At 45.5% G+C, this 25,610-nt stretch overlaps 1 protein-coding gene across 2 annotated transcripts in view; it reads right to left on the bottom strand.

Annotated features, from left to right (window-relative positions):
* The window catches only part of GABRA2 (gamma-aminobutyric acid type A receptor subunit alpha2), a 204,027-nt gene extending 201,921 nt beyond the window's left edge, over positions 1-2,106 (bottom strand). Inside the window, exons 1-2 of one of the 2 annotated variants that reach the window (XM_056557356.1) lie at positions 1,957-2,106; positions 903-1,005 (exon numbers count right to left, since the gene is read on the bottom strand). In XM_056557356.1, coding sequence (XP_056413331.1) covers positions 903-976 — 74 coding nt within the window. In that variant the 5' untranslated portion in view covers positions 977-1,005; positions 1,957-2,106. The other variant, XM_056557366.1, reaches the window with a different exon arrangement.
* Between the last annotated feature and the right edge of the window lie 23,504 nt (positions 2,107-25,610).

A 25,610-nucleotide genomic window follows, 5' to 3' on the forward strand; every position in this document is an offset into this window, starting at 1 on the left:
CCAACCAGGGTGCCTCCAGCTGTGGCAAAACTACAATTCCAGCTGTCCGGGCATGCTGGGAGTTGTAGTTTTGCCACAGCTGGAGGCACCCTGGTTGAGAAACACTGCAGTAAGGGATTGAGCCAATGCAACAGAATGGGATATAGTGCAACAGAATGGGATATAATGGGGCTAGGGCAGTGTTTTCCAACCAGGGTGCCTCCAGCTGTTGCAAAACCACAATTCCCAGGGACTAGGGCAGTGTTTTCCAACCAGGGTGCCTCCAGCTATTGCAAAACTACCATTCCCAGGGACTAGGGCAGTGTTTCCTAACCAGGGTGCCTCCAGCTTTTGCAAAACTACCATTCCCAGGGACTAGGGCAGTGTTTCCTAACCAGGCTGCCTCCAGCTGTTGCAATACTACAATTCCCAGGGAATAGGGCAGTGTTTTCCAACCAGGGTGCATCCAGCTGTTGTAAAACTACAATTCCCAGGGACTAGGGCAGTGTTTTCCAACCAGGGTGTCTTCAGCTGTTGCAAAACTACAATTCGCAGGGACTAGGGCAGTGTTTTCCAACCAGGCTGCTTCCAGTTGTTGCAAAACTACAATTCCCAGGGACCAGGACAGTGTTTTCCAACCAGGGTGCCTCCAGCTGTTGCAAAACTATAATTCCCAGGGACTAGGGCAGTGTTTTCCAACCAGGGTGTCTTCAGCTGTTGCAAAACTACAATTCCCAGGGACTAGGGCAGTGTTTTCCAACCAGGGTGCCTCCAGCTGTGGCAAAACTACAATTCCAGCTGTCCGGGCATGCTGGGAGTTGTAGTTTTGCCACAGCTGGAGGCACCCTGGTTGGGAAACACTGCAGTAAGGGATTGAGCCAATGCAACAGAATGGGATATACAACATGGAAACATCGGCTCACCTTGATGACTCCCACATCACGATGGTCAGAAACAGGACTAGTTTCCTTCTACAAAACAGCAGGTTACTGTCCATTCTTGCACCAGTTATTTATAACAGGAAACCTGAGACAGAGAGAAAGATTATTATTGGGAAGCACTTAGATAAGAAGGACTGAGAACTTACAGCAGTGTTTCCAAATCAGGGTGACTCCAGCTGTTGCAAAACCAAAACCCCCAGCATGCTCTGACAGCCAAAGGCTGTCCGAGCATGCTGGTGGTTGTAGTTTTGCAACAGCTGGAGGCACCCTGCTTGGGAAACATTGACTTACAGGCTATGCAAAGAGCAGGGTCCAGGTAGACTTCAACTGCATGCAAGATCCAGCGACACCAATAGTCTCACTAGGTGCCTGCAAGAAAGTCCATGAGGACCATGAAGCTACTGTCGCTCTTCTTCAATTGGGTTATTTTGCCGAACATGATTAGAGAGGTTCTGCATAGGGAAGTCCATAAGGACCATGCATGGAGAGAAAACACTTCCTGAGCCAAGAATTGAGTTCTCTAGACCTGGTTTGGGAGGAAGGACATGAGGACAAGGTATCACAGTCTCCCTCTGGACCAGCGTTTCCCAACCAGGGTGCCTCCAGCTGTTGCAAAACTACAACTCCCAGCATGTTATAGTTTAGCAACAGCTGGAGGCAGTCTGGTTGGGAAACACTGCTCTGGACCATAACACTGTTCCGATCTTACCTGGGAAATGTCCAGTCTCAGCACCATGTGCTATCCCACTTGACAGCAAGCTCCTTTTACCACTATTCTTCTGCTTTACACATGTACACTACACAGAACAAGAGGGACCACAGGGACTGCCACTGAAAGGCTGGCAAGGCATGAGAGCCAAGTAGGAATGGCAGAGCCCCTGAGAGGTGGAAGCCATCTAGAGCTCACAGCCTATAGACACACACACAACCAACAAGCCGGCGAGGAGCTGACATCTCCCGGACTCCTAAGTTCTCCCAATCCACCAGACACAATGGGAAGAAGGAGTCTCCTGCACAAAGTCTTATTGTTGTCTACCTGGAAGGGATGCCGGGGACAGTGCCAGCCCGGAGCCTGCGGACGATGCCGGGTTTGCAGGTGCAGAGAAGCTGCAGTAGCTGAGATACATCCAGATCCTGGCTGCTATGAATGGAGGAGGGTCTGCCGCGGGAGCGAGCGCTGTGCTGTGCTGCTGATGCTGCTGCCGCGGGGACGCGCTCCAGTGCCGCGGGGACGCGCCTTGGTCTGGGAGTCCCCTCAGTAGACGAGGATGGAGGGAAGAGAGGAGCTGCTGCACACTGAATGTATGATCGTGATATGATGCTCTGTGTCTAGGCACCGCAGGGTGCTGGGGGCATAAAGCAGTGTTCCCCAACCAGTGTGCCTCCAGCTGTTGCAAAATTACAACTCCCAGCATGCCCTGTCCGGGCATGCTGGGAGTTGTAGTTTTGCAACAGCTGGAGGCACCCTAGTTGGGAAATACTGCCATAGAGCGTGCATCTACTACACCCTTGTGGGGTGGCCCAGTATGGGAGGTGTTAGCCCCCTGTCAGGCAGCCTCTCCACAGTGTCCCCTGGGCCCCCTTGCATCTGTCCCCCCATGTAAATATAATTTTAATGTATTATACCATGTAAGGCTGGGTTCACATCACGTTTTAGGCAATACGGGACCGCATGCATACGGCTGGGGGGAGCTAAAACCGGGCGCTCCCGGATCCCTGCCGTGTGTGGCCCGTATGTAATGTATTTCAACGAGCTGACAGGACTGAAATGCTGACCCCGGTCGGCTCATTTTTTGCCCCGTATGCGGTTTACCCACCGGACCTAAAACCGTGGTAGCTCATTGAAATACATTACATACGGGCCACACACGGCAGGGATACGGGATACGTTTTGGCTCCCCCAGCCGTATGCGGTCCTGTATTGCCTAAAACGTGAAGTGAAGTGTTGTCACTTTAAGACTGTTCACCGTGTGACTTGTCATGTGATTGTTACCCAGGAGGTACCAGTGAGCAGGTGATCCCAGGGGTGACCTATGGGTTCCCTGTTAGTCTCCCCCATATAAGCGATGGGCGGAGCTAGCTATCTCTCTTTCCTTACAAGTCTTTGCTGAGGTCAAGTCGAGTCCTAGAGAATGTCCGGAGTTACAGGAGCCTCAAGTCCAGTCTGCAGCCACAAGCAGCTACAAGTAACCACAGTCTCAGTATTGTCAGTCATCAGTCAAGTCAGTCACAGTCACCATTTGTCAAGTCGACGTGGCCTGCATTAAACTGACCCCATCAACTACAACTCCCAGCAAGCCCTTAAGGTCTCTTCTTCACTGGTCACCTCCGTGGGCCCTGGCTGAACTGTATAGACTTTACCATATGGCTACCCTCAGTAAAGCTACCGCTATCCGAAACTTGGCGTCGGAGTCGTTATTGCCCACATGCCTAGCCCAGGATCTAGTGGTATACCTTCGGGTGGTATTGAGGATAAACCACGCCCTGGCGTCACAAATACCTAAGGTAATTCCATCTGCCCTTTGCATCACACCCTCTACCACACAAGCTTCACCCGTACATTCCATATGCACCCCATTACATCACGAAGCTGCTGCTTACCTTATAGAAAAAAGGGCAAGTTGCATCCAAATTTATTTATAAAAAGTTAAATTTTCCCCCTCCATTGTTACATGACTAAGTCATGTCCATCTCATTGGCAGTCTGCAAAGCCGGTGTTCTGCAATGTGAACTGTGGGCTATTGACTGCAATTATCTGTCTGGATCTGCTACAATTAGTGACAGAGATATAAAGCATGCAGATCCCTAACTGCATTGAAGGAAATGCTGAGGCTATGGGAGCAGTGCACAGTACCATCTGGGGCTAGGGCAGTGTTTTCCAACCAGGGTGCCTCCAGCTGTTGCAAAACTACAATTCCCAGGGACTAGGGCAGTGTTTTCCAACCAGGGTGCTTCCAGCTGTTGCAAAACTACAATTCCCAGGGACTAGGGCAGTGTTTTCCAACCAGGGTGCCTCCAGCTGTTGCAAAACTACAATCCCCAGGGACTAGGGCAGTGTTTCCCAACAAGGGTGCCTCCAGCTGTTGCAAAACTACAATCCCCAGGGACTATGGCACTGTTTTCCAACCAGGGTGCCTCCAGCTGTTGCAAAACTACAATTCCCAGGGACTAGGGCAGTATTTCACAACCAGGGTGCCTCCAGCTGTTGCACAACTACAATTCCCAGGGACTAGGGCAGTGTTTTCCAACCAGGGTGCCTCCAGCTGTTGCAAAACTACAATTCCCAGGGACTAGGGCAGTGTTTTCCAACCAGGGTGCCTCCAGCTATTGCAAAAATACGATTCCCAGGGACTAGGGCAGTGTTTTCCAACCAGGGTGCCTCCAGCTGTTGCAAAACTATGATTCCAAGGGACTAGGGCAGTGTTTTCCAACCAGGGTGCCTCCAGCTGTTGTAAAACTACAATCCTCAGGGACTAGGGCAGTGTTTCCCAACCAGGGTGCCTCCAGCTGTTCTAAAACTACAATTCCCAGTGACTAAGGCAGTGTTTTCCAACCAGGGTGCCTCCAGTTGTTGCAAAACTACAATCCCCAGGGACTAGGGCAGTGTTTTCCAACCAGGGTGCCTCCAGCTGTTGCAAAACTACAATTCCCAGCATGCCCGGACAGCCGAAGGCTGTCCGGGCATGCTGGGAGTTGTAGTTTTGCAACAGCTGGAGGCACCCTGGTTGGGAAACCTTGGACTAGGGCATGATTGTGTGGCTGATTCTCTCTTCTGCCCCAGCTTGCTTTGCTTCAGTACTTGTGGGTCTGGGCTTTCCTTGAGTCTTTTATTGCAGGAGTCAATAGCAGTTTGCAGGTAATAATAAGGAGTCACTATCGGTATCTCACCTTCTAAATGCAGGTAAATTAATGCTGGGTGCTACAGCCCTCCCTGCTGTTGAAAAAATATTCATTTACTTTACAGCATGTATATATATATATATATATATATATATATATATATATATATATATATAAATATATAGATGCACCTATGTTGTTGTTTTAAATGTGCCAGTTCTGCAGTGTTCCCGTTACACACAAGCCATTGCTAAAATCCACCCATCTCTCCCATTTTTCTTGCTTTCGTATTCGGCGTATCATCGCCATGCAGTCAGCACCTGTGTGTCTCGGCTTCATCCTGATTGACTCCCTACAGACGTTCTGCAGATGTAAAATATTAGCAAGATAAAGGCTAGCGAAGGATATTTTTCCCGTTTTTTTGACAGAACACAGTTCAGATGCCTACATTTTATGCAGTGCATTTAGTTTCCTGTCAAAGAAAACACTAAACAAATGCTCTTCCATATAGGCAGCTATAGATCAGAATATGCTACACATTCACATAAACATTGACGTTATATAACATTATTACATATAAGGCAACAGCATCTATAAAAGACTATACTTTCAAGAGATCTGGAAATGTTTACTGTCTTTCATAAATAATAATGCTTATGTGGAGCTCTAATATTTCTTCTTAAAAACATAAATAAATAAACTGACCTAAAAAAGCAGCTCATTCAAGGGTTAGCCTCGAGTTATATGGAGGTGTAGCGTGACCCCCATGGGAGACTATGTCACTATATTGTAACTCTATGCCTTTGATTTTATATGGAGACACAGAGGGATGCATGAGGCATATTGCTTGTATAGAACACCTAGATTATCGCCTTAGTTTGATGCCTTATAGTTGTGCCATACACTGGCATGCAGGTACTCTACATCTCCTTATGCCTTATAGATGTACCATGCACTGGCACACAGGTATTCTACATCTCCTTATGCCTTATAGATGTACCATACACTGGCACACAGGTATTTTGCATCTCCTTATGCCTTATAGATGTACCATACACTGGAACACAGGTACTCTACATCTCCTTATGCCTTATAAATGTACCATACACTGTCGCACAGGTATTCTACATCTCCTTATGCCTTATAGATGTACCATGCACTGGCACACAGGTATTCTACATCTCCTTATGCCTTATAGATGTACCATGCACTGGAACACAGGTATTCTACATCTCCTTATGCCTTATAGATGTACCATACACTGGCACGCAGGTATTTTGCATCTCCTTATGCCTTATAGATGTACCATACACTGGCACGCAGGGATTTTGCATCTCCTTAAGCCTTATAGATGTACCATACACTGGCACACAGGTACTCTGCATCTCCTTATGCCTTATAGATGTACCATACACTAGAACACAGGTACTCTACATCTGTGGTGTCCCGGTACTGCATACTATACAGTACCTATGTATGTGTGGATCCCCATAGCCAGAGTCCCTAGGACGTAGGGGTGCCTGTCATTTAATTAACCCCTTGTCGCCTCTATTTCTACTAATAGACCAGTGGTCTATATAAGGTTAATGTGAATAAAATGATATATCTGTAAATAAGTGGTTAATTACCTGTGCCATACCGTTGCAGGACCTGCGGGTCATGTGACTAGGTGAACTCTATGGTATTGAGCTTAAGGACCTTTGGATGCTCTGTGACGTAAGCAATCCCATTACTCTCTGTAATGGTGAATGGCAGATGTTCAGACCAATCGGATTTGCCCCCTGCGCATATAAGGGAGCTGCGGCCATGTTTCTCTCTCTTACCTCGTGGGCTGTCATGAGAGAAGGATCTGCGCAGCAACTAACGCAGTGAGTTAGGCCCGAGCCTTGCGGCAACGGATGAACAATTCTAAGTCTAGAGTGCATCAATCCCCAGACACTCTGCAGCATCACCGGACCTAATAATGCCCCTAAATCCGGACGGATCTGCAAATATCTACCCTAAATTCAGAGACTGTATGACTAGCTCAAGGTCCGCAACAACTGCCAGTCACTAAGCAAGAAAAGGACTGTTTATATGAGACTGTTACTGTGCCTTGGATACTGCAAGCACTTAAGTAAAGTTGTTCAAGTTCAATCTCTTTGTGGAACTTCAGTCATTTCATGCACCTATCGTTACTGGGAAGGGCGGCGATAGGCCGGAGCATTGACTCAGCATAACAGCCCTCAGCCTGGCATCACGAACTATAGGGTTAACATTAACCCCTCAAATACCGATACCATACCACCACTACCATACACCCCCCAAGGGCTACCACAAAGTCTTTTTGGCATTGCACGAACAGGATTCGGGTGTGTGCCTACTATTGCCACCAGTGAAAGTGTACTCCCCCCCAGAAAGTGAACTTTATTCATGTGTTGCTTTGTACAAGAGCGGTGCTTGTGGTGCACCATGCAAGGGGGCCAAGAAAAAAGTAAGGGGGAGGCGAAGATTTGTCTACAGTTGAAATGTGTAAACTGCGCAATGAGTTCATGCTGTGATCCTCTGGTCCGGTCAGCACAGGCGGAGCCGAACTGCTGCCGGAAAAGCGCGTGAAGAAAGCCCGCGCTGCGCCACCCCCGCCCCTGGAAGTCGGGGCTGCACCGATAGCGTCCTTCCTGCCCAGTGCCATTTTGGAGAAGCCCACTATAAAAGATGCCATGCAGAGCAACCTCTTCAGTCTGCAGAGAGAGCTGGAGAGTATAGACATGGTGGAGAGCAGCGTTCCACGTGGTCGAGTTGGCAAAATGGCGCCGGAAACGCGGAAAGTTGTGGCAGTCGCAGCCCAACTTTTTCAAGAGCTTACTGACCGTCTGCAGCAGTTGTCATTAGACGAAGAGGGGGCCTGCAATCTTCTCCCACTGCCTGATGATGACGACGATTGGCCAGAGACACCTCCAGCGAACAGTGCAGGGACACCTGGAGGTGCGTCACCGGTGAGATTTTCCCCTCACCACAGGACCTTGGACTCGTGGGCCGAGATCCCGTCGGAGGAGTCTGCTGGGAGTACCCCGCCAGAGGCGGCCTATTCTTCCTCTTCCAGCCCTGAGGTCATTCCTCGATCAAGTTTGCCAAGTGCACGACCGTGCTCACCAAAATTGCCGCAATGGGTGTTCGGAGATGAGCCGGAGCTGATCGAGTACATGCACAGAGTACTTCAACCATTACCTGGGAAGCCACTCCCACCAATCCCAACTGCAGAAAGGGAAAGGGCCCGTCAAGAAGCCGAGCTTGCTGAATTGATGGAAAAGCTAAAGGCCCGATACAAAGAACTCTGCGCTCCAAAGCACGTACATTTGCCTTATAAAGAAAGAGTGTGGTATCAAGAAAATACCAAAGAAATGGAGGCATTGTACATTCGTAAATGGGATCACTCCTGAGAAGGGGAGGAGCCATTAGAAAGAAGAAGAGCAACTGTGGCCAAGTTCGACAAGGTCAGAGGTTATGGGACACTCCTTGACTGCCACACTGGGCAGACCATCCTCGTAAACCGGAGAGCAGTGCAAAGGCCATATCTCCATAAGAAGTTCAACACCTTGGAGGTGAGTGAAATTGTGGAGTACACCACCGTCCAGAGCCTTCGTGGAGAATGGGCTGCAGCGGTCACCAGACCAACAGCCCCGGCACGGCTTCCTTTCGGATGTTTCCCGTCAATGGATTGGGAGTCCAATCCCTTCAACTTGAAGCCGAAAAGGTCTGCTCCTAAAGCCTCCACCAGCGTACCCAAGGAGGAGGAGCCTAAAGAGTCAAGTTCATCATCTTCTATTTACAACAAAGAGTCAAGTTCATCATCTTCTATGTACAGTAAAGAGTCAAGTTCTGCACAGGGTGAAGAAAGCTGGCCAAAGTTGTGGCCACCCAAGTCGATGCCTGGGCCCTCTCGGAGCATTGAGAGTTTGCCAGTTTATGAGGTACCAACGAAGGGGTCATGGGTTGCTCCTAGTTTGGAGATGGTGCTCAAGCCCTATTGCCCCACTGTGATCCAGGCTAGTAAGCCTATAACCCCTTCTCAAGCTGCTTTCCACCACTCTATCCTCACCAATGTGGTGTGGCAAAGCTATGTCAAGTCTGATCCTACCCCTGATGTTGGCAGATATAGAGGAACCAAGAGAGGCACTACAAGAGTAAAGAAGAACATCTTCTAAAGAGACTCTAAAGTAATGTCATATTGTTTTTCTGTCTAACCATTTTGTCTTACGGCAACCAAGTTCAAGAATTGTGCCTAGCAGGACTGTGCTAAGTTGTTCCAGTTTAAAGTTCAGCAACGTAACCACTAAGCTTGTGCCTGACTAATAAGTCAAGAGACTCCTAGCCTGTAGGAGATTCATCAAGGACTGTACCCGGCTGATTTGTGGTAAGGCTGTGTTTACCTTTCCCTTCCTATGAACTCCTAGTGTAGGTGGACTGCTGATCCTTACACGTCTGCTTCATGTATATACCACCAGCTTCATAAGAACTCTTATGATAAATGTTGTACTTATCGGGTGAATGCACCTGAAACATGTTGGAGTGTTGATAAATGTATAGTAAATATGTATATGGTTCTGTACACAGAGAGCTATCCTTGTATCTGTGTACATAAGTAGTAAGTAAAGGGTGTACATAGAAAAATAGTCTAATGTCCATGTACGTAAAAAGTAAGTTAGAGTTGTACATGGAAAATATTGACGTACTGCACGTGTACACTCAACACAAAAAATATGTATAATTCTTGTACATACAAATGTGTAATAAACTAAAGGTGTTTAGTAGGTAACTCAGCAGGGGACGCCTCGGCTCCTCCGAGGGTAGTATTGTTGTTGTCGCCCGTCGCTAGCACCTCTCTCAACCAAAAATAGTAGGGAGAATTTCCCTTAAACTAGTGCTTGTAAACATAGTACTCTATATTACTGACTTAAATGGTACTACCTCAAAATTTCTCTAGTACATAAATCAAAAAGCTAATTATCTCACTTAAAGAAAACACTTAGGAATTGTAGCATATTGATACTCAATTCCTGCCACTGTTAGGTACACTTCTTTTCTCCTTTCATTGCGTGTGTAAGATGCTCTGCCTGGCCAGTAGGTGCTCTTGCTAATACAGAATTAAACACGTAATTCTAAGAATAACCTGGATAGGTTGTTTTGAAAGTGCTCTAGGGGTAAGTAGCGTGTAGTCGATAGACCCTAGCAGCCACCCTTACTGTGACCTAGCTTCGGGCTAGCCAGTATACCTTTCGTCTACTAACTAACAGGTAACTTATCGTTGCCAAATAGAATGTGTGAGATAATATAAATGCCTAGTCAGCTTGAAGCTAACTGTATAGATAGCTGTACTAATGTCTAGTTAGCCTTCTGTATAGAAGTATGTGCTAATGTTCAGTTTAGCCTCATCAAAATGTGTAGAGAGCTAATAAAGTGTCTTAGGAGCTAGCAACTACATGTCAGATAGCTGCCTAATTGTCTAGTAAGTTTCAAAATGTATAAAACGTTTTATAAAGTTGTATAGGAAGCTAGAAACTATACTTAGAAACTAAGTATAGATAGCTTCTTTAAATGTCTAGATAGCACTAAATGTCTAGATAGCATTAAATGTCTAGATAGCATTATATGTCTAGATAGATTTCTAATTGCCTAATCCAGATACTAGGAAAGGTGTCAAAAGAATGTATATGTGTTTAGTCTACTTAGGATGTATAGTAAAAGTACAGATCATCCTGTTCTATAGCATCCTGTTCTAGTCCTAGTCCCTCTGTCTCAGGGGACAGACATCGAGGCCGACTTATCTTTAGTAAGGAGGTTTGTGGTGTCCCGGTACCACATCCTATACGGTACCTATGTATGTGTGGGTCCCCAATGCCAGAGTCCCTAGGACGTAGGGGTCCCTGTTATTTAATTAACCCCTTGTCGCCTCTATTTCTACTAATAGACCAGTGGTCTATATAAGGTTAATGTAAATATAATGATATATCTGTAAATAAGTTGTTAATTACCTGTGCCATAGCGTTGCAGGACCTGTTGGTCATGTAACTAGGTGAACTCTATGGTATTAAGCTTAAGGACCTTTGGAGGCCCTGTGACGTAATGTAATGGTGAATGTCAGATGTTCGGACCAATCGGATTTGCCCCGCCCCCTGCCCATATAAGGGAGCGGCGGCCATGTTTCTCTCTCTTACCTCGCGGGCTGTCATGAGAGAACGATGTGCGCAGCAACTAACGCAGTGAGTTAGGCCCGAGCCTTGCGGCAACGGCTGAACTATTCTAAGTCTAGAGTGTATCAATCCCCAGACACTGTGCAGCATCGCCGGACCTAAAAATACCCCTAAATCCGAACGGATCTGCAAATATCTACCCTAAATTCAGAGACTGTATGACTAGCTCAAGGTCCGCAACAACTGCCAGTCACTAAGCAAGATAAGGACTGTTTATATGAGACTGTTACTGTGCCTTGGATACTGCAAGCACTTAAGTAAAGTTGTTCAAGTTCAAGTTCAATCTCTTTGTGGACCTTCAGTCATTTCATGCACCTATCATTACTGGGAAGGGCGGCGATAGGCCGGAGCATTGACTCAGCATAACAGCCCTCAGCCTGGCGTCACAAACTATAGGGTTAACATTAACCCCTCATATACTGATACCATACCACCACTACCATACACCCCCCAAGGGCTACCACACATCTCCTTATGCCTTATAGATGTACCATACACTGGAACACAGGTACTCTACATCTCCTTATGCCTTATAGATGTACCATACACTGGCACACAGGTATTCTACATCTCATTATGCCTTATAGATGTACCATACACTGGCACACAGGTACTCTACATCTCCTTATGCCTTATAGACGTACCATACACTGGCACACAGGTATTCTACATCTCTTTATGCCTTATAGATGTACCATACACTGGCGCACAGGTATTCTACAACTCCTTATGCCTAATAGATGTACCATACACTGGCGCACAGGTATTCTACAACTCCTTATGCCTAATAGATGTACCATACACTGGCACACAGGTATTCTACAACTCCTTATGCCTTATACATGTACCATGCACTGGCACACAGGTACTGTACATCTCCTTATGCCTTATAGACGTACCATACACTGGAACACAGGTACTCTACATCTCCTTATGCCTAATAGATGTACAATACACTGGCACACAGGTATTCTACAACTCCTTATGTCTAATAGATGTGCCATACACTGGCGCACAGGTATTCTACAATTCCCTAGTATAGTGCTGCAGCAGTTCTTTACACTCCATGTTACCATTCAATTTCTAAGCAGAGCATTGTCAAAGGTCCTTTTACACAGGACATTTATTGGTTGAAAGACAGGATTGTTGCACCATGAAAAAGGCCCAGTGATCGGCCAATGAATGAGCAAACACTTGTTGTTGGATAATGACTTGATTTGTGATCACCTTTACCCAAGTGAATAGGCAATGTGCTGCCACATGAAGGATCAGCAGTCGTTCATGCAGCCATTTACCCCAATGGTGGGAGAAGAGCGCAGATTTATAAGTCATAGAGGGAGATTTATCAAAACCTTTGCAAAGGAAAAGTTGCCCAGTTGCCTATAGCAATCAATCAGATTGCTTCTTTCATTTTGCAGAGGCCTTATTAAAAATGAAAGAAGTGATCTGATTGGTTGCTATGGGCAACTGGGCAACTTTTCCTCTGGATAGGTTTTGATAAATCTCCCCCATAGTTTTTAATAGAGTAAATTCTAGACAAATGAGGTTGTCTGGTTCAGAAAACCCCCATAAACCTTCTTTCCCACCACGCCTTTTAGCGTACATATAAGGCTAGGTTCACACTACGGAAATTCCGCCTGCAATTCCGCTTTGAAATTGCAGGCGGAAATTCCGCTTACTAAAATGTATAGTGTAGTGAATGGGTTTCCATTCACAAATTCACACTTCAGAATTTGTGAAGCAGAATTTGTGAACGGAAAATCTGCTTTAAAATTTCCGTCTGAAGAATGGCATTACTCATTCTTCAGGCGGAAATACTCGCGGAACACTTGCAGTCTATTAGAGACTGCAGTGTCCGTGCGGTCCTAGCGCCGACTGATTCAGTCAGCACTTGCCACATTTGGAATCTCCGGGCGGAAATTTTCTGCCCGGAGATTCCGCAGTGAATATCACTTATTGGCATCCATTCCACAGTGGATATCACTTATTGGCATCCATTACCCATAGACTGCTATGTTAATATTATTTACTAGACAGATGTGAAGGTGGGAAGAATGTAGCATAAATCATTATGCATTTAAATCATGTGAAAACACAAATGTGGTGTGTCGGAAATACACCTCATCTGTCTTATATACAAGAACCTTGGGTCAAGTTAAAGATGAAAGGAACACAATTGTGGGATAAAAAGTCAGAATTCTAATATCTTACCTAGGAAAAAACACATTCCAAAAGAATTCCAAAACAAATGTGAGCATTTAACCCCCTTTTTTTTTCTTTATTTGATAGAGCGATTCTGAGATAGTTTTTTCGTGACATATTGTACTTTATATAAGTGGTGCATTTTTGTTTTGTTGACATGCAGCATTTTTGGTGAAAAACTCCAAGTTATTGTGAAAAAACGAAACATTTCTGGCACATTTTTATTGTTATTTTTTTATGGTGTTCACTGTGCGGTAAAAATGATGTTATATTTATTCTGTGGGTGAGTATGATTATGGCGATACCCAGCTTTCTATGTTCTTTTTCCTTTTCTGAGCAAAATTCTTTTTTTTTCATTCATTTTCCAACAGCCGTAACTTTTTTATTTTTCGTCCGACGCCATTGAGTGGGAGCTGTACTTTTTATTGGAATCATTCTTTTGATACATTCTACCTTTTCATCTTTTTAATTCCACAATTTGTACCAAAATTGGCAAATCTTTCGCTTTTTTTTTAACTGTTTTTTACTGTTTACTGTGTGGGATCATTTACATTATAGTTTTATAGCGCATGTCATTATGGATGTTGCAATACCTATTATGTATATGATTTGTGTATTTGATCTATTTTGATGATAATACAGGGCTTTTATTCGGAAAGGGACATTTTTTTTTACACTTCTTACTTTTATTGAAGAACTTTTTATTAAATTTTTTACACTTTTTACAGGTTATACTATGCTGCAATACATTTGTACTGCAGCAGAGTATGACCCGATCAGCTGCATTCAGTACAGCCTGTGCGATCCAGCCTGCTGCCATATCAACAAACGGCGACCCACAATCGTATCGCGGCGCCGTTGGTGAACAGGGGGAGCACACTCCACCTGCCAACACCATAAATGTGATTAGGATTGACAACGGCCTTTGGCAGTGCAGGAGACCGCTAGGACATATGCATACATCCCAACGTGCAAACATGTCAAGTGCTGGGATGTATGCATACTTCCTATAGCAAGAAGGGGTTAAAGTAAATGTCCTAAAAGATAATAAATCCCATTAAGTCTTATGCAGAGTAGTATTAAAGGGGTACTCCACTGGAAAACATTTTTTAAATCAACTGGTGCCAGAAAGTTAAACAGATTTGTAAATTACTTCTATTAAAAAATCTTAATCCTTCCAGTACTTATCAGCTGCTGTATGATCCACAGGAAGTTCTTTTCTTTTTGAATTTCCTTTCTGCCTGACCACAGTGCTCTCTGCTGACACCTCTGTCCATTTTTGGAACTGTCCAGAGTAGGAGCAAAAATCATTCTCAGAGAGCCTTTGGCTGTCTGGGAATAATGGCTCCCTGTTTGGAAAAACAAGGGTCTGTTCACATTATACAATTTTTAACCTGCCTTTCAATAAAAAAATAAAAAAAACATGCTAAAACGCACAATGTGAATTGACACATACTTATCAGCCTTGTTCTTGGTCCGTTGATCTTCTCCTGTAGCCCCCCCCCCCCTCTAATGATGTGGTTGAACTTTTGAAAAGCTTGTTCATCTCTATTCAGACCTACTCCTGTTTTGTTCAGAAATACCAATGCAAAATATTGATCAAAATATCCAAACACAACTGAGGCCTAAGTAAGAAGCCTCACCAAAATTGCATACCTATAGAAAGGAAAAATAGCACATTGTTGCAAATTCTATGTGACTGGTTTGTTGTTTTTACTGTGTGTTATGTGGTACACAAGGGTCAAATTTGGTTGCCCATATGTGGGAACGGCTAGGGGATGAGCTATTTTCCATGGGGTTTGTAAAAGCATATAGACACATAAAGAAAACAGACAAGGTGCCAGGCATCGCCAGTGTAAAGGCCTGCTGCTGGAATACACAACCAAGGTAGCAGTGATGGTGCTATCTTTTTGGTGAGCAGAGTGAATGTATACTCTGCTGGTTGACGCAAGGGGGACTGAAGGTTTCTAGGTATCTGCATTTTTCTTGGTGATCTTTTTAATATGACAAAATGGGGTTTCTGTTTTTTATTTATTTTTTGTAGGTATTTTGATTCCTATTTCTACACATTTCTCCCACCTATATACAGGACACCTTCACACTCTTGGGCACAGTTTCAACGAAAATAGCTAATGCAGAATGTGTTCCATCCTTTCGGTATCATCCTCTGTAGTATCAAAGCCTTCTTCAGGCATCAGAGCACCGCTTAGGAGGGAAAAAGCTGAAGGGACCTCCGTGCCTCCTATCAAAAGATTGACAATGATTTCAGAGTACAAGCCCCTCGAATCATACTGCTGTGGCATACCTTAGCAATATTTAATAAGACAGGACTACCCCTTTAGGCAGTAAGACTTCCAAACATATCCCACATGTTATGTTGAACAATGTTTTCCTAGTGTGCTATAATGCAGACACTACTTGCGTGATACATGCTTGTGTGTTCAATACATTGAGTAAATCGAAATGTTATTTCTCCTTAGCCAATTACATGTAGATCTTCTTCTGTGCTTTGGGTCATTGTTTTTGTGAATAACTCAATTACACTGTCACGATGCCGGCTGGCAGGTAGTGGATCCTCTGTGCCAGAGAGGGATTGGCGTGGACCGTGCTAGAGGATCGGTTCTAAGTCACTACTGGTTTTCACCAGAGCCCGCCGCAAAGCGGGATGGTCTTGCTGCGGCGGTAGTGACCAGGTCGTATCCCCTAGCAACGGCTCAACCTCTCTGGCTGCTGAAGATAGGCGCGGTACAAGGGAGTAGACAGAAGCAAGGTCGGACGTAGCAGAAGGTCGGGGCAGGCAGCAAGGATCGTAGTCAGGGGCAACGGCAGAAGGTCTGGAATCACAGGCAAGGAACACACAAGGAACGCTTTCTCTGGCACTAGGGCAACAAGATCCGGCGAGGGAGTGAAGGGGAAGTGAGGTGATATAGGGAAGTGCACAGGTGTAAACACTAATTGGAACCACTGCACCAATCAGCGGTGCAGTGGCCCTTTAAATCGCAAAGACCCGGCGCGCGCGCGCCCTAGGGAGCGGGGCCGCGCGCGCCGGGACAGAACTGACGGGGAGCGAGTAAGGTACGGGAGCCGGGGTGCGCATCGCGAGCGGGCGCTACCCGCATCGCGAATCGCATCCCGGCCGGAGGTGGTAACGCAGCGCCCCGGGTCCGTGGAACCGACCGGGGCGCTGCAGTGAGGGAAGTGTAGCGAGCGCTCCGGGGAGGAGCGGGGACCCGGAGCGCTCGGCGTAACAGTACCCCCCCCCTTGGGTCTCCCCCTCTTCTTGGGGCCTGAGAACCTGAGGATCAGACTTTTGTCCAGGATATTGTCCTCAGGTTCCCAGGACCTCTCTTCTGGACCACAACCCTCCCAATCCACTAAAAAAAAAGTTCTTCCCCTGACCTTTTTAGAGGCCAAAATCTCTTTGACAGAGAAGATGTCCGAGGAGCCGGAAACAGGAGTGGGAGGAACAGATTTAGGAGAAAAACGGTTGAGGATGAGAGGTTTAAGAAGAGAGACGTGAAAGGCATTAGGGATACGAAGAGAAGGAGGAAGAAGAAGTTTGTAAGAGACAGGATTAATTTGACACAAAACTTTAAAAGGACCAAGATAGCGTGGTCCCAACTTATAGCTCGGGACACGGAAACGGACATATTTAGCGGAGAGCCATACCTTGTCTCCAGGGGAAAAAATGGGAGGAGCTCTTCTTTTCTTATCTGCGAATCTCTTCATGCGAGAAGAAGCCTGTAAGAGAGAATTTTGGGTCTCTTTCCATATGGTGGAAAGATCACGAGAAATTTCATCCACAGCGGGCAGACCAGAGGGCAAGGGGGTAGGGAGGGGGGGAAGAGGGTGACGGCCGTACACCACGAAAAACGGAGATTTGGAGGAAGATTCAGAGATTCTGAAATTATACGAGAATTCGGCCCAAGGTAGAAGATCTGCCCAGTCATCCTGGCGGGAGGAAACAAAATGTCGTAAATAGTCACCCAAGATCTGGTTAATTCTCTCTACTTGTCCATTGGATTGAGGATGGTATGCAGAAGAAAAATTTAATTTAATCTTGAGTTGTTTACAGAGAGCCCTCCAGAATTTAGACACAAATTGGACGCCTCTATCCGAGACGATCTGTGTAGGCAACCCGTGAAGACGAAAAATGTGTACAAAAAATTGTTTAGCCAACTGAGGCGCTGAAGGAAGGCCAGGAAGAGGGATGAAATGTGCCATTTTGGAGAATCGATCAACGACCACCCAAATAACAGTGTTGCCATGGGATGGGGGTAAGTCAGTAATAAAATCCATACCAATCAGAGACCAAGGTTGTTCGGGGACAGGTAGAGGATGAAGAAAACCAGCGGGCTTCTGGCGAGGAGTCTTGTCCCGGGCACAGATAGTGCAGGCTCGCACAAAGTCCACCACATCAGTCTCTAGAGTCGGCCACCAATAGAAGCGAGAGATGAGTTGCACAGATTTCTTGATGCCCGCATGACCTGCGAGATGGGAGGAGTGACCCCATTTGAGGATCCCAAGGCGTTGGCGTGGAGAAACAAAGGTCTTTCCTGGAGGAGTTTGCCTGATGGAGGCTGGAGAAGTGGAAATCAGGCAGTCAGGAGGAATGATGTGTTGAGGAGAGAGTTCAATTTCAGAGGCATCTGAGGAACGAGAGAGAGCATCGGCCCTAATGTTTTTATCAGCAGGCCGAAAGTGAATTTCAAAATTAAATCGGGCAAAGAACAGAGACCACCTGGCCTGACGAGGATTCAGCCGTTGGGCAGACTGGAGGTAGGAGAGGTTCTTGTGATCGGTGTAAATAATAACTGGAAATCTTGATCCCTCCAGCAGATGCCTCCATTCCTCAAGTGCTAATTTAATGGCTAGAAGCTCTCGATCCCCGATGGAGTAGTTCCTCTCCGCCGGAGAGAAGGTCCTGGAAAAAAAACCACAAGTAACAGCATGCCCGGAAGAGTTTTTTTGTAGAAGGACAGCTCCAGCTCCCACTGAGGAGGCATCAACCTCCAATAGGAAGGGTTTAGATGGGTCAGGTCTGGAGAGCACGGGAGCCGAAGAAAAGGCAGACTTGAGTCGTTTAAAGGCGTCTTCCGCTTGAGGAGGCCAGGACTTGGGATCGGCATTTTTTTTTGTTAAAGCCACAATAGGAGCCACAATGGTAGAAAAATGTGGAATAAATTGCCTGTAATAATTGGCGAACCCCAAAAAACGTTGGATGGCACGGAGTCCGGAGGGGCGTGGCCAATCTAAGACGGCAGAGAGTTTATCTGGGTCCATTTGTAGTCCCTGGCCAGAGACCAAGTATCCTAGAAAAGGAAGAGATTGGCATTCAAACAGACATTTCTCTATTTTGGCATAGAGTTGATTATCACGAAGTCTCTGAAGAACCATACGGACATGCTGGCGGTGTTCTTCTAGATTGGCAGAAAAAATCAGGATATCGTCCAGATATACAACAACACAGGAGTATAGTAGATCACGAAAAATTTCATTAACAAAGTCTTGGAAGACGGCAGGGGCGTTGCATAGACCAAAGGGCATGACCAGATACTCAAAGTGTCCATCTCTGGTGTTAAATGCCGTTTTCCATTCATCCCCCTCTCTGATGCGGATGAGATTATAAGCACCTCTTAAGTCCAGTTTGGTAAAAATATGGGCACCTTGGAGACGATCAAAGAGTTCAGAGATGAGGGGTAGGGGGTAGCGGTTCTTAACCGTGATTTTATTAAGACCGCGGTAGTCAATGCAAGGACGTAGAGAGCCATCTTTTTTGGACACAAAGAAAAATCCGGCTCCGGCAGGAGAGGAGGATTTACGGATAAAGCCCTTTTTTAAATTTTCTTGGACGTATTCAGACATGGCAAGAGTCTCTGGGACGGACAGAGGATAGATTCTGCCCCGGGGTGGAGTAGTGCCCGGGAGGAGGTCAATGGGACAATCATAAGGCCTGTGAGGAGGTAGAGTCTCAGCTTGTTTTTTGCAAAAAACGTCCGCAAAGTCCATATAGGCCTTAGGGAGACCGGTTACATGAGGAAGCACAGGGACACGGCAAGGTTTACTGGGAACCGGTTTTAAGCAGTCCTTGGAACAAGAGGGCCCCCAACTCTTGATCTCCCCAGTGGACCAATCCAGGATTGGGGAATGGAGTTGAAGCCAGGGAAGTCCAAGAAGGATTTCAGAAGTGCAATTGGGGAGGACCAACAGTTCAATCCTCTCGTGATGAGATCCGATGCACATTAGAAGGGGCTCCGTGCGAAAACGTATAGTACAGTCCAATCTTTCATTGTTTACACAATTGATGTAGAGGGGTCTGGCGAGACTGGTCACCGGGATGTTGAACTTGTTGACGAGAGAGGCTAAGATGAAATTTCCTGCAGATCCAGAGTCCAAGAAGGCCACAGCAGAGAAGGAGAAGGCAGAGGCAGACATCCGCACAGGCACAGTAAGACGTGGAGAAGCAGAGTAGACATCAAGGACTGTCTCACCTTTGTGCGGAGTCAGCGGACGTCTTTCCAGGCGGGGAGGACGGATAGGACAATCCTTCAGGAAGTGTTCGGTACTAGCACAGTACAGGCAGAGATTCTCCATGCGGCGTCGTGTCCTCTCTTGGGGTGTCAGGCGAGACCGGTCGACCTGCATAGCCTCCACGGCGGGAGGCACAGGAACAGATTGCAGGGGACCAGAGGAGAGAGGAGCCGGGGAGAAGAAACGCCTCGTGCGAACAGAGTCCATATCCTGGCGGAGCTCCTGACGCCGTTCGGAAAAACGCATGTCAATGCGAGTGGCAAGATGGATGAGCTCATGTAGGTTAGCAGGGATTTCTCGTGCGGCCAGAACATCTTTAATGTTGCTGGATAGGCCTTTTTTAAAGGTCGCGCAGAGTGCCTCATTATTCCAGGATAATTCTGAAGCAAGGGTACGGAACTGTACGGCATACTCGCCAACGGAAGAATTACCCTGGACCAGGTTCAACAGGGCAGTCTCAGCAGAAGAGGCTCGGGCAGGTTCCTCAAAGACACTTCGAATTTCCGAGAAGAAGGAGTGTACAGAGGCAGTGACGGGGTCATTGCGGTCCCAGAGCGGTGTGGCCCAAGCCAGGGCTTTTCCAGACAGCAGGCTGACTACGAAAGCCACCTTAGACCTTTCAGTGGGGAACTGGTCCGACATCATCTCCAAGTGTAATGAACATTGGGAAAGAAAGCCACGGCAAAACTTAGAGTCCCCATCAAATTTATCCGGCAAGGATAGTCGTATTCCAGAAGCGGCCACTCGCTGCGGAGGAGGTACAGGAGCTGGCGGAGGAGATGATTGCTGGAGCTGTGGTAGTAACTGTTGTAGCATAACAGTCAGTTGAGACAGCTGTTGGCCTTGTTGCGCAATCTGTTGTGACTGCTGGGCGACCACCGTGGTGAGGTCAGCGACAACTGGCAGAGGAACTTCAGCGGGATCCATGGCCGGATCTACTGTCACGATGCCGGCTGGCAGGTAGTGGATCCTCTGTGCCAGAGAGGGATTGGCGTGGACCGTGCTAGAGGATCGGTTCTAAGTCACTACTGGTTTTCACCAGAGCCCGCCGCAAAGCGGGATGGTCTTGCTGCGGCGGTAGTGACCAGGTCGTATCCCCTAGCAACGGCTCAACCTCTCTGGCTGCTGAAGATAGGCGCGGTACAAGGGAGTAGACAGAAGCAAGGTCGGACGTAGCAGAAGGTCGGGGCAGGCAGCAAGGATCGTAGTCAGGGGCAACGGCAGAAGGTCTGGAATCACAGGCAAGGAACACACAAGGAACGCTTTCTCTGGCACTAGGGCAACAAGATCCGGCGAGGGAGTGAAGGGGAAGTGAGGTGATATAGGGAAGTGCACAGGTGTAAACACTAATTGGAACCACTGCACCAATCAGCGGTGCAGTGGCCCTTTAAATCGCAAAGACCCGGCGCGCGCGCGCCCTAGGGAGCGGGGCCGCGCGCGCCGGGACAGAACTGACGGGGAGCGAGTAAGGTACGGGAGCCGGGGTGCGCATCGCGAGCGGGCGCTACCCGCATCGCGAATCGCATCCCGGCCGGAGGTGGTAACGCAGCGCCCCGGGTCCGTGGAACCGACCGGGGCGCTGCAGTGAGGGAAGTGTAGCGAGCGCTCCGGGGAGGAGCGGGGACCCGGAGCGCTCGGCGTAACATACACGTCAGCTTACAAACAGATGACCAGATGTTCTTTTTAAGACTTTAGAAACAGTATTAGATTATTTAATAACGGCATGTTGATTGTGAAATGATGCTCATTTATTGCATAAATATTTATGCTAGACTTTACCACGCCAGAGTTGTCAAAAGAGTCAAACTTTTTTTTTTATTCCTCCAGAGAAGAATATCCCAAAGGCTTATCGAACATCCGTGAAACAACAATGTTATTCTTGAGAATCTCCCATGAATCATTATTGTGGATCTGCACAGTTTTCTCCATCTGGGGATCATGCCACTCACTTTAGTTATATTGATCTACAGAGCTTTTTAAAATGGCTTTGTAAGAGTTTCCAGACAACTATGTCAACAATCTATTTTCTCATTCTTTCTAGAATTTCCTTTCTTGGGCAGCCCCATGATCCTTCAGAGCAGCTGAGCCATAATTTTTGTTTTAGCAAATACAGGAGATCCCGAGTGGGTAAACTTATTCCATTAGCTGAACATGCCTTAAAGGGCTACTCCACCCCTAGACATCTTATCTTTGCATAGGGGATAAGATGTATGATCGCAGGGGTATCGCTGCTGGGACCCCCACGATCTCCGTGCAGTCACCTGACATTTTAAACATTATGTTCAAAACGCTGGGTTAGGGTGGCTGTGGTTGTGATGTCATGCCATGCCCCCTCATGATGTCTGTCCAATGTGACATCACCTAATGTCATGACCACGGCCGTGAGCTCCCGAACCCAGTGTTCTGAACATAATGATCAGAATGCCAGGTGACTGTACAGAAATCGCAGGGGTTTCAGCGGCCGGACCCCCATGATCAGACATCTTATCCCCTATCCTTTGGATAGGGATAAGATGTCTAGGGGCGGAGTACCCCTGTAATAACATATGTATTAGGGATAAGGTAGACCACCCCAAGAATAAGGAACACTTTTGAAGTGTGCTTAGCCATTTTATTTAAGTACGATGACATTTATAGAAACAAATAAATGTCACCAATTCACCTCATGCAGATTGAAGCTGTGTATCCCAGACCTTGTTATGATGCTTTCAGTGTAAATGCTTAATGGGCTAAAACATAAAGTGCTGCTATTTTTCATTATTTTTGATTAACTGGGTATTACATGATTCCCACCAACATTACTCCCATTCCACTTCATTATAATTCAGCCTCATTCTTGACTATTCACATCGAGTAATTGAAATTCAGAGATAAAAAGGCAGCGTTACACAAGCATTCGTGTCACATCTCATGGGTCAGCTCTGTATTTGTTTGGGTTTCTATATTTTTCGTCTTTCTGTATAAGGTACATTTCTCACAGTTGTATCCCTGTCATTTCATACTTACGGACTGTTGTTAGAGCAGTCAATTGTTTCTTTAATGGAACATGTAAACAGTCTATTGTAGAGAGCGCACCTTTTTAGCTTAGGTATAAAATTGTTCCTCAGGGTTTTTGACAATACAGCTTTAATATTATCATCCAATTAAATAAGGATTTTTTCCTAAAGCCTCAAGTGCATGGCCGTATTAAGGCTCCTTAAAAACTCCTAGCTGTTACAGAACCATAATACAGCAGTGAAAGTTTATAGCCCTATTACACCTTCGTATACCCCTGATGGAGTTATACAAAAGTCAACAAATTGAGTCATTCTATATCTGATGCTTTATTACAGAGATATTTTTCCCAAAAACCTGGTTCCAGTGAAGATTACTTCTGTTATACAGTGTCTATTAATACCTTAATGACTCATCGTTTTTGCATTTTCGTTTTTTCCTCTTCACCTTTTAAAAAGCATAACCCTTTAAATTTTCCACCTAAAAATCCATATTATGGCTTATTTTTTGTGCCACCAATTCTACTTTGCAGTGACATTAGTAATTTTACCCCAAAATCGACGGCAAAACGGAAAATCAAATCATTGTGTGACAAAATTGCAGAAAAAACGCCATTTTGTAACTTCGGTTTCTACGCAGTAAATTTTTTTCGGTAAAAATTATACCTTATCATTATTCTGTAGGTCCATACGGTTAAAATGATACCCTACTTATATAGGTTTGATTTTGTCGTACTTCTGTAAAAAATCATAACTACATGCAGGAAAATGTATACGTTGAAATATGTCCTCTTCTGACCCCTATAACTTTTTTATTTTTCCGCATATGGGGATGTATGAGGGCTTTTTTGTGCAGTGATCTGAAGTTTTTATCGGTACCATTTTTGTTTTGATCAGACTTTTTGATCACTTTTTATTCATTTTTTAATGGTAAAAAAAAGTGACCAAAAATACACTATTTTGGTCTTTGGAATTTTTTTACGTGTATGCCATTGACCGTGCGGTTTAATTAACAATATATTTCTATAGTTTGGACATTTACGCACGCGGTGATACCCCATATGTTTATATATTTTTTAATTTACATAATTTATTACGGGAAAAGAGGGGTGATTATGACTTTTATTAGAGAAGGGGTTAAATCACATTTATTAACACTTTTCTTTTCACTTTTTTTGCAATGTTACAGCTCCCATAGGGGGCTATAACATTGCACACACTGATTTTCTACATTGATCACTGCCATGCATTAACATGGCATTGATCAGTGTTATCGCCGCTCAACTGCTCTTGCCTGGATCTCAGGCACGGAGCAGTCATTCCGCAATCGGACACACAGGAGGCAGGTAGGGATCCTCGTATCACCGAGATCTGTGAGGTCCGGTATTAACCACGGGTCCCGGCCATTGATGGCCACTGGGAGCGACCCAATATGACGTGGAATCACTGCGTGACTCTGCGTCATATCGCGGGAGTTTGCGCAGGACATAAATATATGTCCTGCGTTGTTAAAGAGTTGTTAAAGGGGTACTCTGGTGGATAATCCTTCCAGTACGTATCAGCTGCTGTATAATACAAACGAAGTTGTGTAGTTCTTTTCAGTCTAACCACAGTGCTCTCTGCTGACACCTCATGTCCATGACAAACCTCTGCTGCTCTGGACTGTTCCTGGCATGGACAGAGGTGTTAGCAAAGAGCACTGTGGTCAGACAGAAAAGAACTACACAACTTCCTCTGTAGTATACAACAGTTGATAAGTACTGGAAGGATAAATATGTTTAAATAGAAGTAATTTACAAATCTGTATAACTTTCTGGCACCAGTTGATTAGAAAAAAATAGTTTTCCACCGCAGTACCCCGTTAAGGGGCATTATACATCACTACAAAGAGGCTGGCATTTGTCACTGTAGGTGTAAGTGAAGGATTTTTCTACACCCTTTTTTTGTGTGCTGGTAATGTGTAGGAGAACCAAATTTATTAAATGTTCAGAGAGCATTTGATAAATTTTGTGCAGGTACACTTTTGTAATTTCACTCTTCATATACACCAAAAAGCTAAGCTAAGTCTGTGCTAGTTTATTTTTAGAGACTTTTCAGTGGCTTTGTGCCTTTTTTGTGCCTTTTCACAAAAAGGCGCAGTTAAAAAAAAAACATCCATATCATGCGTATTTCCGAATTCAGTGGATTACAACTCAAAATCAGCAGAAATGTCTAAACCAAAAGGCGCAAAAAAGGACCCTTGCGTCAAAATATTGCCAAATATAGACAGAAAAAAGGTGTACACACAATGATAAATGCCAGCCAGAGTGTCTATGTTTTCCTCATATGAAGCCATAGAGCAATGCACCCCTCCTTGTGCCTCTAGCTGTTGCAAAATGATGACTCCCAGAATGTAGAGAAATCCAAAGCATACTGGTAGTCATAATTTTGCAAAAGCTGGAGAGTCACAGGTTGGAGAACACTGCCATAGAGACTTGACTGATAATAAACCAACCAAACACCAGAGCATTCTGAGCTACAGTCAACTATAAACACAAAGAGAACACAATAAACACAAAGAGAACAATACAGGTAAACATTATACAGCAGGATTTCAGATGTACTAGCTACTACAACATATGTGGGTAAGCTTGAACTTATATTCACCTGTTTTCTAAGTCATCTATTATTAATAGTTTTTCTTTAAAGTCAGTAACAGTCTGCGTTCTCATGTAAATGTCTCTTAGGTGTCATGTGCTTTATGCCACAGAGCCATTTGTAATGTGGCTGTACAGTGGCCACATGGGCATAAAAGAACATTTTACATAATATTCTTAAATGAGCATGAACTACCTTGTTTTGGATACATGATGGAAGAAAACTTTGAAAATAATGTCTGCTTTAAGAAGATTTTA

This window comes from Hyla sarda, chromosome 1 (genome assembly GCF_029499605.1).
Source record: "Hyla sarda isolate aHylSar1 chromosome 1, aHylSar1.hap1, whole genome shotgun sequence".
In the NCBI taxonomy this organism is placed as follows: Eukaryota; Metazoa; Chordata; class Amphibia; order Anura; family Hylidae; genus Hyla; species Hyla sarda.